A 13,739-nucleotide genomic window follows, 5' to 3' on the forward strand; every position below is an offset into this window, starting at 1 on the left:
ATCAAAAGATAATGTTCAGTCAGCATAATAAAGTTGCAATGAAAAAAAATAAGATGGGAGATGAGGAGAAAGAATGGTTATTTAAAATTAAAAAAAAAAAACCTTAAAAATTTCCCCACCTTTTCTTTGAAGTAACAGAAGTTATGTTAGGTAAAAATAAAATGGCCATGACCTTTTATCCTCCTCTGGATGATTAATTACTTGATGCCCTATTAATTGGAAGATGTAGCAGAATTTCAAACACTTTCATTTGCTCTGCATATCCTCCTATCTAAGAACCACAAATTAAGTTGTTCATCAAAGGTGAGTCATCAAGGTCATCTGAGCCAGTCAGGACCTCTTCAGTTATTCATTATCTAACCTCAATAGTAATTAACATTGGCAACATTTCCATAAATCAACATCTTTCTGATTATTGTCTGATGATAAACAGTCAAAATGTGTGCATGCTCCAACCCTCTTGCCCCTTTAATTTTATCCTAAAACTTCAAGCTAAATATACCAGAGAGAAGGGTGATGCTGAAAAATTGCAAGGGTTTTTCTAAATAAAATATACCAGTAAAACATGGTTAAGAATCATTGAAGAAAAGAAACAAAACTATGCAAAACATGAAATAAGTCTACTGACACTGTAGGAGTGAATTTTAGGAAACAAAAGGATTGTAGCATCACTACAAAATTATTTTCTCTTGCAAAAGAATGATACTCAATCTAGCTTCAGCAACCACTATTTGCCAACTCACCCAAGTTAAATAACACTTATAAAAAGAATATAGATTTCACTCATCTTATCATCAGCTTTCTCACCTCAAGGAAGGATGAACTGTAAAGTAATTATGTGGAAGTTAACCTCTTTTCTAAGTTTATTTACCTTGTGGGATTAAAGAGCAGAAATTTTAAAATGTCCATTTCTGGTTTTACTTGTTCGTTTTTTTAGGGGCTTGGGAGTAGGGGGGTGGAGGGTTGGGAGGGTAAGTTGGCTCATGGCAATTTTAAGTGAATTGTGAGAAGATACTGTAATTATATTTCAGCAAATCTGACTACTTTATTTTTGGCTAGACCTGTCATTTCATCAGTTTTAGGATCTCAAGAGGAATGTCCTCTACTAATGCAGATCTGGACCTTATTTCAAACATAAGAGTTCCACAGGCACTGAAATTTTATAAACTGGTTTAAATTCCAAGGCACCAGCTGTGACACCTCTTTTCACTTTCAAAAAACTTTAAAAGAGTCTAGTGATTAAAATCATTTCTAACTCTCCTAGTCCATTTATTGTTATAAGTGAATGATAGTAGATATCTTTCCTAGAGAATGATAAGGACCAAACATATAACAAAAGATTGTCAGGTACTGTGCTGCCTGCTGGGCAAATAAAAGTAAAAATGAAACAGTCTCTGTCCTCAAGGAATTTACACAAGACAATGTGTTTAAGCTGGTTATTTTGTCATTTCCCATTTTCTAATCCTCAAGAGCTTAAGTTAGAGCTGTTTTATTTCCTTCTACATCATTTTATCAATTATATTATTTCTCCTAATTTGATATTTTACTTTATTATTTACTGCAATAAGTCTATGATTTATCTCTGATGTACAAGTAACTTCAACACTGATGAGGTTATAATACTTGTATGTTCAGATATAATCAACTTCATTTTTATAGTGTTATTAGTATTTCACATTTCTCAAGCCTTCTGAATTTCTTATTTAAAAAGTACTTATGTTATATACAGGTTTGGTTTCTAGGTGGTCAAAAAGCCTTGAATCTCTTTTGTTGCTTATTCTTCAGCAATATTTTCCAACATTTTTCACTCCTCTATGTCTACTTTTACATTAACTTGAGGTCACCAATACAAATGATGAGGTGATTTAATTTGGAGCCTTTTGATGAGTTCAATAACTTATTTATCCTACAACACATTCTGAGGAATATATTATAGTAATCTTAAGGAAGACCTTTGATGAAACGAGGCTGCAATATGAGAAGTATCATATTATGATGACAGTTTTTGATATGATGTTTTTTGTTGCCTTTGGACTAACGATAAAACGAAGTCTGTCAAATACTTTATCAGCCTCTTAGAGAAAAAGTAGTGGGTCATCTTTCCTTTCATTTCAAATTTCCTGGCTTCATTTGTAGTGATGTCAAGACACACACAAGCATAGTCTAAAAACTATGACTTTTAGTCTTCTTTTCTGTCACTTATACCACCACCATTAAAGAAGTAGAAAGAAGCAAACTATAGAATGGATATTATGTTTTATCGTATTTAATGAACTGTTATGGGCAAATAATTCATCATCAAGTGGTAAGTCTACTAATATAGAACTTTTCTAATGTTAGCCCGATTCATCCTCAAGAGACACAGTCTTGAGCTGAGCATATTTAGCAAAATAGTCTTTCTAACAAGCCAGAATTTATATTCAACTGACTCTACATTTGAGAATCCAAGAACATCACAACATAATGAGTCATTGGAGTAGGAGTATGGGTAGATTATGGAACAGGAGAGGGTAAAGAATATTTCTATGTCTAGTAATTTTCTCAAGGTCAAAAAACTAGTTAGTTGCAGGGTTCCAACAACAACAAAAATCAGGTTTTTTGGTAAACCACATTATACTTGTGTTATGTCATAAATATCTTACTCAAAGCTTAGCTTTCTATCAAAAATAACTTTACCTGACAAAAAAATGGATAGGGAGGCAAAAAGGAAATTCATCTAGAAATCAGGTTTTTTTTTCTTTTGCTTAAGCTTTTTCTGGGTTTATATTATTATTTAATTTAAAAATATTCCTTTTTACCAAATATAATATTAAATAATTCAGGATGCATAATGTGGTGGGAAAATGCACTAAGGAAGAAAACCAAAAGCCCCATCACTTTGGTATTATTCCTATTTCTGTCAATTTTAATGTCTTCATTGTTTAAAAATAATAGGAATGATATTTTCTCTTACATTTCCCCCCAGTGATAGAGCCAATTAGCAAATATTAACTTGTGACTCATAAGGTACATAATAATATATGAAGTTTGTAAGGATAAGGCAAAAGATACATCAAGATATTAAAGATTCCAGAGGAAACAAATACCAATCACAGTATCACTGATTAAAAATGGGTGTCACTCTTAACATAAAGAAAAACACAGAATACCTAAAATCATACATTTCCAAATATGATATCACCACAATGGCTCTTACCTTGAGGCATCTCAGGAGGCAAATAATGAGGCTCTTGAGAACTAACATGAACCCATTCAAAATCATCATATAGGTCTTGATGGTAATCACAAGCTCCAGGACCATCATCAAATGTACAGCCTCCTAGAGAAAAAGAAGCCTTTTGTTAATTTCCAGAAAATAAATTAAAATTTCAAAAGATTTTGGAACTTCTCATTTTAATAAGTGGATTGTTTAACAATTCTCTTTATCTCACTACTCTACTCCTAAGCATTCCAACTATCAATGGGCTATTCAAATTTCTCTACTCTCTGCAAATGAAACCCCCAATAGTATATTTCATTTGTGGAAATAATTGAATTGGGGTATAATGGTCAAGACATAAATCAGTCCTGAATGATATACCAAAAATTATGTTGTTTTTAATAGGAAAGGTATTATAATATTTATATATATTTTAAATTCCCTGATCTACAAATTATCTATGTTGTTATTCAATCATGTCCCATTCTTTGTGATCCCACTGGAGTCCTCCAGTGGTTTGTCATTTCCTTCATCAGCTCATTTTACATAAGAAAAAGCGGCAAATAGGATTAAGCTGTTTGCCCAGAGTAACACAAATAGGAAGGATCTAAGGCCATATCTGAACTGAGGTCTTAATAACTCCAGGCTTAGCATTCTATGTACTCTACCATCTATCTGCCACCAAAATTATATATAGAGACTAATTAAAAGGCAAAAACTGAAAGTAAGTAATATACTAATTACATTTACATTCAGGTCAAATAATATTTTAATATAAAATAATTTTAATTTTCCAACCTTAACCCAATCTAAACCAAAATCCATTCAGAGTTTAAATAAATGACTTCGGTTTATATACATTGTTTAATGTCTCCTCATAGCTGCCTATCATTTTCATGTAATCCTAATAAGATAATCAGTATTTTGTTGTAAGGAATAATCACAATTACTAATTGATTGAATAAATCTGTATGTGAATCAGTAATCAATGATCATTAAACAATAGGGAAAACCCCCTTACGTGCCTTGCATAATATCCTAGCAAACTGGAGTTCATGCTTGCCTTTAGCATTCTAGCATGTGTCCAGACAAGTGTACAGCTGGTGAATAATTGAAAATCTGTTACCCTAAAAAATAACTACATTTCCCAAGAGCCCACGGACTTCCTGTCATTATATACTGCATCTTGACTCCATGGTGGTGAGTGCGATTTTCAACAGGCTTATCAGTCATGGGCATGTGGTCTTTACTTTGTATTCTCTTTATTCCTTGATTTCTAATGATCATTTAATAAATCCCTACAAATATATTTTTATTATTTGACACTAATTTTAATTTTTACATTTGTGGCAACCAGAAGGGATGAGAAAAAACTCTTAATTTTTTTTTTTTATGATAGCCTAGATAAAAACTTTTTAAAGTCATCTTTCTCCTGCTACGGCGTTTCACCAACCCCATCCACCATCACAAACTGAACTCACTTTGGAGCTGCTGCCTTTGTCTTCCCTACTTTTTGCCCGGTCTCTCTCCCTACCAACAGGGCCATTTTTAGCTAGGAAATCTTGGCAAAAAGGAGATGTCACTTCTCTAGCCCATCTGCTTGAGCCCTCGTTCCTTGCTGCCTATCCTGCTTGTTCCTAGTCCTGCTCCTGCTTCTGCTCCAGATTTGGACCCAGCCCCAACTTTGTTCCTATTGGTAGCTGCCACTGTATCTACAGAGCTCCCAAACTTGGAGCCACTCTCTGGGCAGCTGGTAAAAAACTGGGGTGTATTTTCCTTAGGCAACAATTAGCCTCCTAACTCCCTCTCCAAGTGACTGAGGAAACAAACTGTTCCCTAGCATTTTACCTTAGGAGGGAATGGGAAGGGAAGAAGGAAGTTACTCTTCCAAAAAGGAAATAAATTACAAGCATGGGGTACTCTAGGAGAGAGCAGTACCTTGCCTATTTCAAACAGCTTCTACCATCCATGAGTGCACTGATCCTTTCAATTATCTTGCCTAAGATTCAGGAGAGAAATTCATCTCCCTACAACACTTTACCATTTGGGCCTGTCCAATCTCTAAGATTCATCCAGTTTGAGAATCCTCAACCCCATCTTCTCCCTCCCTAAGAGACATTCCACAATTCTGACAAAAGGAATCTGAACAGAGAAAGAAAGGAACTTTTTAAAAGAGTCTAGAGGTGAAAATTTTAAGCCTTTTCAGACTTCATTATATTATTAAAATCTCTATATTTTATTGCATTTTGCTGATGTTGCTTTAAGATTTAATTTTGTTGTTTTAAGTTCATATATTAATCTAATCAATATTATTCTGTTACACTGGATCATTTATATCTACTGCATTTTTAACTACTGTTATATTCTGTTATTTTTTCCCCTATAACTATCCTAAATAAATATTATTGAAAAATCCCATAAAACAACAATAAAAAAACAGCTTTTCTTCCATTTTAGCTTTGTAAATTGTCACATAGATAATGGAAGGACTTCATCAAAACTGGTTACAATTGCATAACAGCCTTTGGAAAAATTAATGAGCTAAATATCTTAAATTGATTTTAAGGGGTCTTCAAACATGAATTTTAGATTTTGTTTCAATAACTCTGATCATTTTTCCTACCTCTGAGTTATTTGTAACAAGAACTAAAGAGTCCATTTTAGTAGCTGAAGTGAAGCACTATTAGAATCCCCACCTACATGTTTATAAAAATGTGAATGGATGGGACATAACAGTCTTGTTCCAAAGGAGCTGGGAAGTTGATCCCAGGGTATGATACCTTTCTATGGCTCCCAAGAGGGGGCATCTCTCATCTGTAACTCTTCTGCTTATTCTATACTTCCACCAGAATGATCTAGACTCTTGGTGATGTTTTTAGACCCAACACCAACAGTACAGTAGTTTGTTTGTTTGTTTGTTTTCTATACTCCTCTGCCACATTTTTGTAAAGATGGCAGTAATAGATTTATTTTTTTATATCTCAGCCAAGGTTGTAAGATTGCTACACCTGAAAAACTTTTGAGAAGTATCCATTAGTTTTAAATGTCACACAGCCAACTCATGTGAATCCTAATGATAGTGTGTTTATTTGCTATTGTCATTAAATGGGCTAAAATCTTTGGGGATTTTGATACTTTTTATAAGAGCTTTACCTATTGCACTACTGTTCTTTATAACAAACTGTTACTTTGTGAAAATCATTTGCACTCACACAGAGTGGATCATGGCTAAATTTGAAGAGGAAATGGATCTCATTTTGAAGGGAGAAACCTTTGTATTCTACCTTTCCTTGGCTGGCAGTGTGTCAATGATTGTAAGCAATATATTTAAAACTCCTTTATTATTGTTTTTGCTAGCATGGACAATATACTATTTCAGTTTTATTTTTACTCTCCTTTTTGTATTTGAAGCACATGTCACCAGTATTAAGATATTCTTTAACTTTTTTGATTTTGCAATATAAATTAAAATATATATTTGCTATAATATTAATACAGACCCAATAAGCTTTAGAGTATAAAAATAATGCCATTGATTGTTTTGAAAAAATTATGGGATTTTGCTTAATGATTCTGTCTGATTCCAGGAGAAGGGGATACAAAAAGAGCCATTATACAGTGCCAAGAAGCACAAAGCTACTTGCATAGTGACAATCAAGCACAAGGTCAAAAAGAACCAAACCAATCCACGTAGGATTGATGAACTTCTAAAGCCAATACAAAAAGAACGTGGACCTTGTATGAGACTCAAGGTTGTGATGCTTGACATATGTTAAGACATAGGACACCTTGTACCACACTCTTTGTGAACTATTCACAGACAAATACCGAAGAACGGCAATCATCCTGTCTCCTCCTATCCCTGAGAGTGAAGGTAAAATCAGACCAGGGAATGACACTTCCCTATCACACAAAAATCTAGTCATTTTTTCCTCTTTTATAGTATGGCAACTTCCTATAGTCTTGGCTGCAAATGTATAAGTAAAATTACTGCATTTTGTCCTAAAGACTTCTGGGATAGAAATTATTTTAATTGGACCCTAATACAAGGGCCTATTATGAATTTATTCTTGTATTTAGATTTTTTTAATGTTTTTGATTTCTCTTACCAATTAATTCATATACCTCATAACTCAACCATGCATACCTAAAGTGATCCCTGTGTTTTTCAACAGCCTGGTGAGGGGGGTTGGGGGGGGAGATGAATTATTATTCTAAAATGCAAAGTTTAAATTCTGTTGAGAGTAATTTTAGGTTAAGAAAATTGCTACGTCTCCAAATCCAGAAAGTGAACTCTTTGGAGAAGGCACCATTAAAATGCCTGCACAGAGCACACACTACACCAGAAGTTCCAGAGTGAACTTTGGGATGTGGTGATTTGAACTGTGTGGGGTTGGATGCATTTGTTTTCTATGTATACTTTTATACCAAAGGGGACTGCCCCCTAACTGGCTATTTGTCAATGTACCTAACAACCATTGGTTTTGTTCTCTTTTTCTCTTATCCTCAAATTATTGTAATTTCAAAGTTGGTTATTTTTACAAAATCCATTGGAGAGACCTGTCTTCCACAGATGTCAGGGGGTAATGTATAATTGAAAATCTGTTACCTTGAAAAAGAACTACATTTCCCAGGAGACCATTGACTTCCTGTCATTACATACTTCCTATAGGCAGGGGATATTAGGCAGGGTCAAACTCTCTCTTTGGCATCTTGGCTCCATGGTGGTGAGTGGGATTTTCAACCGGCTGATCAGCCATGGGCATGTGGTGTTTATTTTGTATCCTCTTTATTCTGTGATTTCTAATGATCATTTAATGAATTCCATAAAATATATTTTCATTATTTGACATTTATTTTAATTTTTTCACTGGGGATTTATGACATCTTAGTGACAGAATAACTTTGGCTATTTTTACCATATATGGTACAAGAGGCTATGTATTGTGGAGTAGCCTCATGGGAAGATAAGAAGGAAATGTAGCCTTTTTTAAGAGAGAACTTCTAGAAGATGAAATTCTGGTTGTCCCACTGAGAATATTTAGTTGACCAACCCCTATGGGGGAGTGGGGGTGGGGGGGTGGGGCTTTTGTGTAATCTAAATTTCTTAAGTACAGTATTTATGCCATTCAACAAATGGGCTTGGAATTTCTCTCAGACCACTCTGGGTGTCTAGAGGCCTTGACTTTGTGATGTGTCCCTCATTTGATATAAAAAAAAAAAAAAAGCATGTGTCAGAAGTTTATTTCTAAGTGTTTTCCTTTAAAATTGGTGAAGGATATCTTACTTTTATTGCGTATAGTATCTTTTTTTTTTTTTTAGAAAGCAAAATAATCTTACAATTAGGGTCCCCCCCTTTATATCCATGACCTTTTGGAAATTAAGGTAATCGTTCCCCAAAACATAACTGAATTGCATATTTGATTTTTAATTATTGACAGTTTGGGGGATAGTAAATGTATTTGATTTGTTTGTCTTACCTTCCACCTTGGAATCAATACAATGTATTGGTTCCAAGGAAGAAGAGTGGTAAAGGCTAGGCAATGGGGATTAAGTGACTTGCCCAGAGTCATATAGCTGGGAAGGGTCTGAAGTCACTAGGACCTCCTGCCTCTAGGCTTGGCTCTCAATCCACTGACCTATCCAGCTTCCCCTTGTTTTTAAGCATATTCTTTAGCTAGCTTAGTCAAATCACTAAAACAAGCACTTTCCCATACACCTCAGCATTTGGGGAACAGGTGGAAGTACTCCATACAATCAGTCAATGAAGTTAAAGAAAAAAATTAATATCTCAGTTCCTTTCAGGTAATTTGCTAGCTAATTTTCCTCTTTTGTGGAGGACTGTGTATAGCCCTGAGTTCTCTTAGTTTCCGTTTTGGGAAACAAAAGTAAAGAGAAATGGTTGGTTTCACAGCCTCAAAAGAAATGTTGGCAAATTCTGCAGAGGATTAATTCCATTCAGCATCATTTTGATAATTAGGATAAAAAATGTAAATGAATTATGCTATGCCATGGGCAGAAATGTCAGCCTGTCCAAGACTCTGGCCAAGAGTCTCTTAGTGAGGTTGGGAAGAGATGTTTACTATTGAGCTCTTTTGTTTAAAATGCAATCTAATGTTAACTTTGTGTGTAGCAGAACTTTAAATTTATCCTAAAGAATTACTCTTAAAATACCCACTAAAATTGTCCTTAGAAAAAAAAATCATTTTTAATTTACAAGAGATAAAATTAAAGGGTACTATGAAATTCATATTTACATGCAATAGAAAGGAAAAAGTTTTTCACAAAATTTAATTTGTTGTCTAGACCCTAAAATGACTTACTGCCTAGCAAAATATGCCTCCTGGGTATCCATTATCATTTTTAATGGCTTAAGTGCCCTCAGTGTATAAATTTAAACTACTAGTGGTTCCTACATTGACTCATTTGAAAGATAAATGGCCTTAATTGCCTTCCTTCAGATTAAATGTTAATTTTAGATATCAGGCTTCTGATTAGCAACAACAATGGAGAGTTAGTGAAAAACAAATGGGTCAGCACCAGCTATTTGTTGAACAATGCTAGAACACAGAAAACCAGTAAAATCTACCCTAGGATATTAGATAACTCCTTACTTGCTTGGGGGTAACTATTTATCCCAGGTGAAAAAGAGGTAGGTTGCTTTGATTTCATAATAAATTCTAATCTGGAATAGTGAGTCACAGAGTAGAGAATTCCATTCAAACAGCCCCTAAGATTAATTAAATAATTAATTCTGGCTACTCTTGAAAGACTACTCATTTCCAAAGATTTAAAATTCAATAAAGTATAATTAAGACAAACTATACTTGAGATAATTTTCATTTATTTTACATCTGTCTTGATTTATTTTATTATTACAGTAGACACTTTTAAGAGTCTACACAATTTAACTTCTGAACTTCACATGTCCCATTTGTGAAGTTCAGGCTTTCAATGCAACAGAGGGTTCCAGCTGATGAAATGTTGGAAAAATGTCCATTCTGCCTCTTATACACCCTAAAAATAATAAGGCAGGCAAACAGCATGAGTAGAAAATTGATATTTTTGTACTCATTTACAAGGTTTAAAAACCTTAAAACATAAGGTTAGAGGGGTTTTTTTTAAGTTAACAAAAAAAATATTGTGATATTATTCTAATTTCCATAATGTTGCCTTAATACTGGCATTTCCTTGCCCAAAAGAAATTAACTAGGGCTCTATTGCTTTTTACGTTTTTCATGGCTTCCAAACTAAATGACTATACTTGCCCTATTATTATGTTACTACCTGTATATGAACATGAAAAGACTGGGTCACTATTTAAATTATGCAATAAAATAATAATGATTGGAACTAAATTACTCTTTCCAAGGTTATAAATGATCTCTTAAACTGCTAAATCCTGTGGCCTTTTATCAATACCCATCCTTCTGACTACTGTCACATTTGACATTTGATCATGCCTCTCTTAGATAAAAATACCTCCCTTGGATCCTTGTTCTGTTTTGTTTTGTTTTGTTTTTTTCATGACACTACTTCCTCCTGCTACTTCCATTGCAAGAACAGAGATTTAAAACTGGAAGAAGCCTTAGAGACTATCTAGTCCAAACTGCTCATTTTATTTAGGCTCTGCAAGATTATTAGTTGACCAAGGTCACAGAGATAGCATGTGACAGAAGTGGAACTTGAAAAGACAATCTCTCCACATAAATACAGTACTCTTTCTGTTACACTAAATATTGCTTCTTCTCTCTGAATTCTCATTAGTCTCCTTTCCTAGGCTAGTCCCCCAAATTTGTATAAATTCTCCATCATCATCAGGGTCCTTTTATTTTCTCTTGACCTTTTCTACTTTTTCTACTGAACTACATTTCTCTCTTTCATCACATCATCTAATTTCAGTTATTTCTATATAAATGATTTCCATAAATATGTTATCAGTACTAATTTTCTCTTAGAAATAACCATTGTATCTCTTCTGAACTTTAATCCTGCAACACTAGATCTCTTCTGGATATCTCCAATTGGATGTTTGTAGACATCTCAAAATCTATATCTAAAAGAGAACTCATTATCTCACCTGCTTCCTCTAAACTCAACTCCCCCACCCCCAACCTCAGAAAGATTCTTGTTTTTATTGAATATATGCCATATCTTTCCAATTACCCAAGTTCAAAATTTTAGTGTCATCCTTGATTGCTTCCTCACTTCATGCAAACAGTTGCCACATCTTGTCAATTCTAGCAGCATAAATTATCTCACTTTCATATCATTTTCTCTACTTAAGCACAATATCAGTTAAGGCTTTCATCACCTGGCACCTGGACTAGCCCAATGGTCTTCTTATTGATCTCACTATCTCTTAGCTCTATCTTTCCTATTCCACTTGGCACCAAGCTACCAAAATTATCCTCTAAAGTATAAGTTGACTAAGTCAGCCCTCTTTGCAAAAAAAAAAAAAAAAGTAGTGGGTGGATCCCCATTGCCCTCAGGTTAAAATGCAGATTGTTCAGACAAGAGCTTCCAGGATAAAAAAAAAAATGCAGATTACTATGTCTGAAATTGAAAATAGAACCCTATAGAATATCTGAAATAGCTTTTAAGGAGAAATTGACATAAGATTCATACCTCATCTAGAATCCTATACATAAACTACAAGTTCATAGATTTAGGACTGAAAGGAAGGAAACTAATGCCCTTGTTATTTTAAAGAAAAAGAAACTGAACCTGAGAGTATTTAGTTACTTGCCTTGAGTTACACAGCTAATAAATATAAGGGTCAAGATTTTAATTCTAGGTTTTTCTACCTCCAAGCTTCAGTCTTCTGTCTTCTAAGCCACTTACTTGTCTTATTACAGACACTTTTGCACAATGAATAGAGTCCAGGAATAAAGAAAACTGGGTTCATTTCCAGCTCTGCCACCCCTCAGGTATGTGATGTCTGAGTCTCTGTGTCTTCATCAGTCAAATGTGGTGGTCAAAGTAGATGAGAAATTCATTCTAAGTTTGTTTTTTTAAACCCTAATCTTCTGTCTTAGAATCAATAATGTGTATTATTTACAAGGTAGAAGAGCAGTAAGAGGTAGGTGATGGAAAAAGGGGATGGGGGGGACTAAGTGCCTTCAGGGTCACAGCTAGAAAGTGTCTGAAACCATATCTGAACCCAGAAACTCTCATCTCTAGGACTGGCTCTCAACCCACTGAGCCACTAAACTGCCTCCAATTCCTTTAAGTTCTAAGATTCTGTGGATCAATCACTAGTATTTTAGCAATTATCTAGTTAACATAGAAAATTGTGGCTAATTAGATTAAGGAGTTCCATTTCTAAGGGCTACCAAACAAGATTAAAGTTTTGAAAACTTTTTTTTTTTCAGAAGAGGAAGGTAAGCAAAGTGTAAGAAAAATGACTAAAATATATTTGACATGCTCAAACATGAGATTCACTGGTGGCAAGGTTTTAACTCAAAGATTTATATCATACCAGAACGAATAGACATAAATTCATTGACCTTTGTTCATAGAAAAAAATGCCTCTGTGACCTAGTATAAACAACTGAAAATGCCTAATAAAGTGGTTAATCAATAAAATGGATTATATCCACAGGGCATGTAAATGACCATAGTAATCTAGGTCTGACAAACAAATATTCACACTTTGGGAAAAAAAAATCACAAATTACTGGGAAAACTGGAAAGCAATTTGGCAAAAAGTAGACAAAGTCCAATATTTCATACAATAAAATAATATAAGGTCAAACTGTATAAATGATTTAGACATAAATGGTAATATCATGATTTAAATTAGAAGAGCATGGGGAAATGTACCTGTCACATCTATAGAAAAGGGAAGAGTTTATGACCAAACAAGAAAGATCAAGGGAAGCAAAGAAAAAACCATGTAAATTTGATTCCATGAAATTAAAGAGCTTTTGCATAAAGAAATTACTGTAGCCAAAAAATTAAAATGGAAAGTTAACTAGAGGAAAAATTCACAGCAAATTTCTTTGAAAAAGACTCATTTCTCAAATACATTAGGAACTAAACCAAATTTTTTTTTTAAAGATCCATTCCCCAGTTGAGAAATGGTCAAATGATATGAACACGCAGTTTTGAGAAGAAATCAAAGCTATCAAGTCTTGCCGCTGCGCGTGAACACCGACACCAGGCCACAACCGCACCTCCTGTAACAACTGAAGTCCTATGCCCCATGTGCCACAAACTCTGTGCCTCAGTCTTTGGACTCCAAAGCCACATGAGGGTACACCGTAGATGAAACTGCACAAAGACAGTAGTCATTCTTGATCACCAAGAGCCTACCACTATACCACTATTACTACTACTAATATATCAGTAAATTTTGTATGATTTCACATGAATAATTGTTAACATACTTCTTGCTTTTCAGTGGGTTGGGAAGGAGCAGGAGGGAGGGAGAAATTTTGGAACTCTCTTGTTTTCTTAAATAGGTGCGAAAATGAATAAATAGAATTTTTTAAATAAAAAAACTGCCTCTGACAAGCTATTTCAAAGCCTGCTAATT

The 13,739-nt window shown here is 34.2% G+C and overlaps 1 protein-coding gene across 5 annotated transcripts in view; it reads right to left on the minus strand.

Annotated features, from left to right (window-relative positions):
• PTPRK (protein tyrosine phosphatase receptor type K) overlaps window positions 1-13,739 on the minus strand; it is a 734,435-nt gene that overhangs the window by 553,470 nt on the left and 167,226 nt on the right. For all 5 annotated transcript variants that reach the window (XM_007484536.3, XM_056818748.1, XM_007484539.3 and 2 more), the window contains exon 2: window positions 3,197-3,319. In XM_007484536.3, coding sequence (XP_007484598.1) covers window positions 3,197-3,319 — 123 coding nt within the window. The remainder of the gene's footprint in view (window positions 1-3,196; window positions 3,320-13,739) is intronic.

Source organism: Monodelphis domestica, chromosome 2 (assembly GCF_027887165.1).
Source record: "Monodelphis domestica isolate mMonDom1 chromosome 2, mMonDom1.pri, whole genome shotgun sequence".
Taxonomy (NCBI): Eukaryota; Metazoa; Chordata; class Mammalia; order Didelphimorphia; family Didelphidae; genus Monodelphis; species Monodelphis domestica.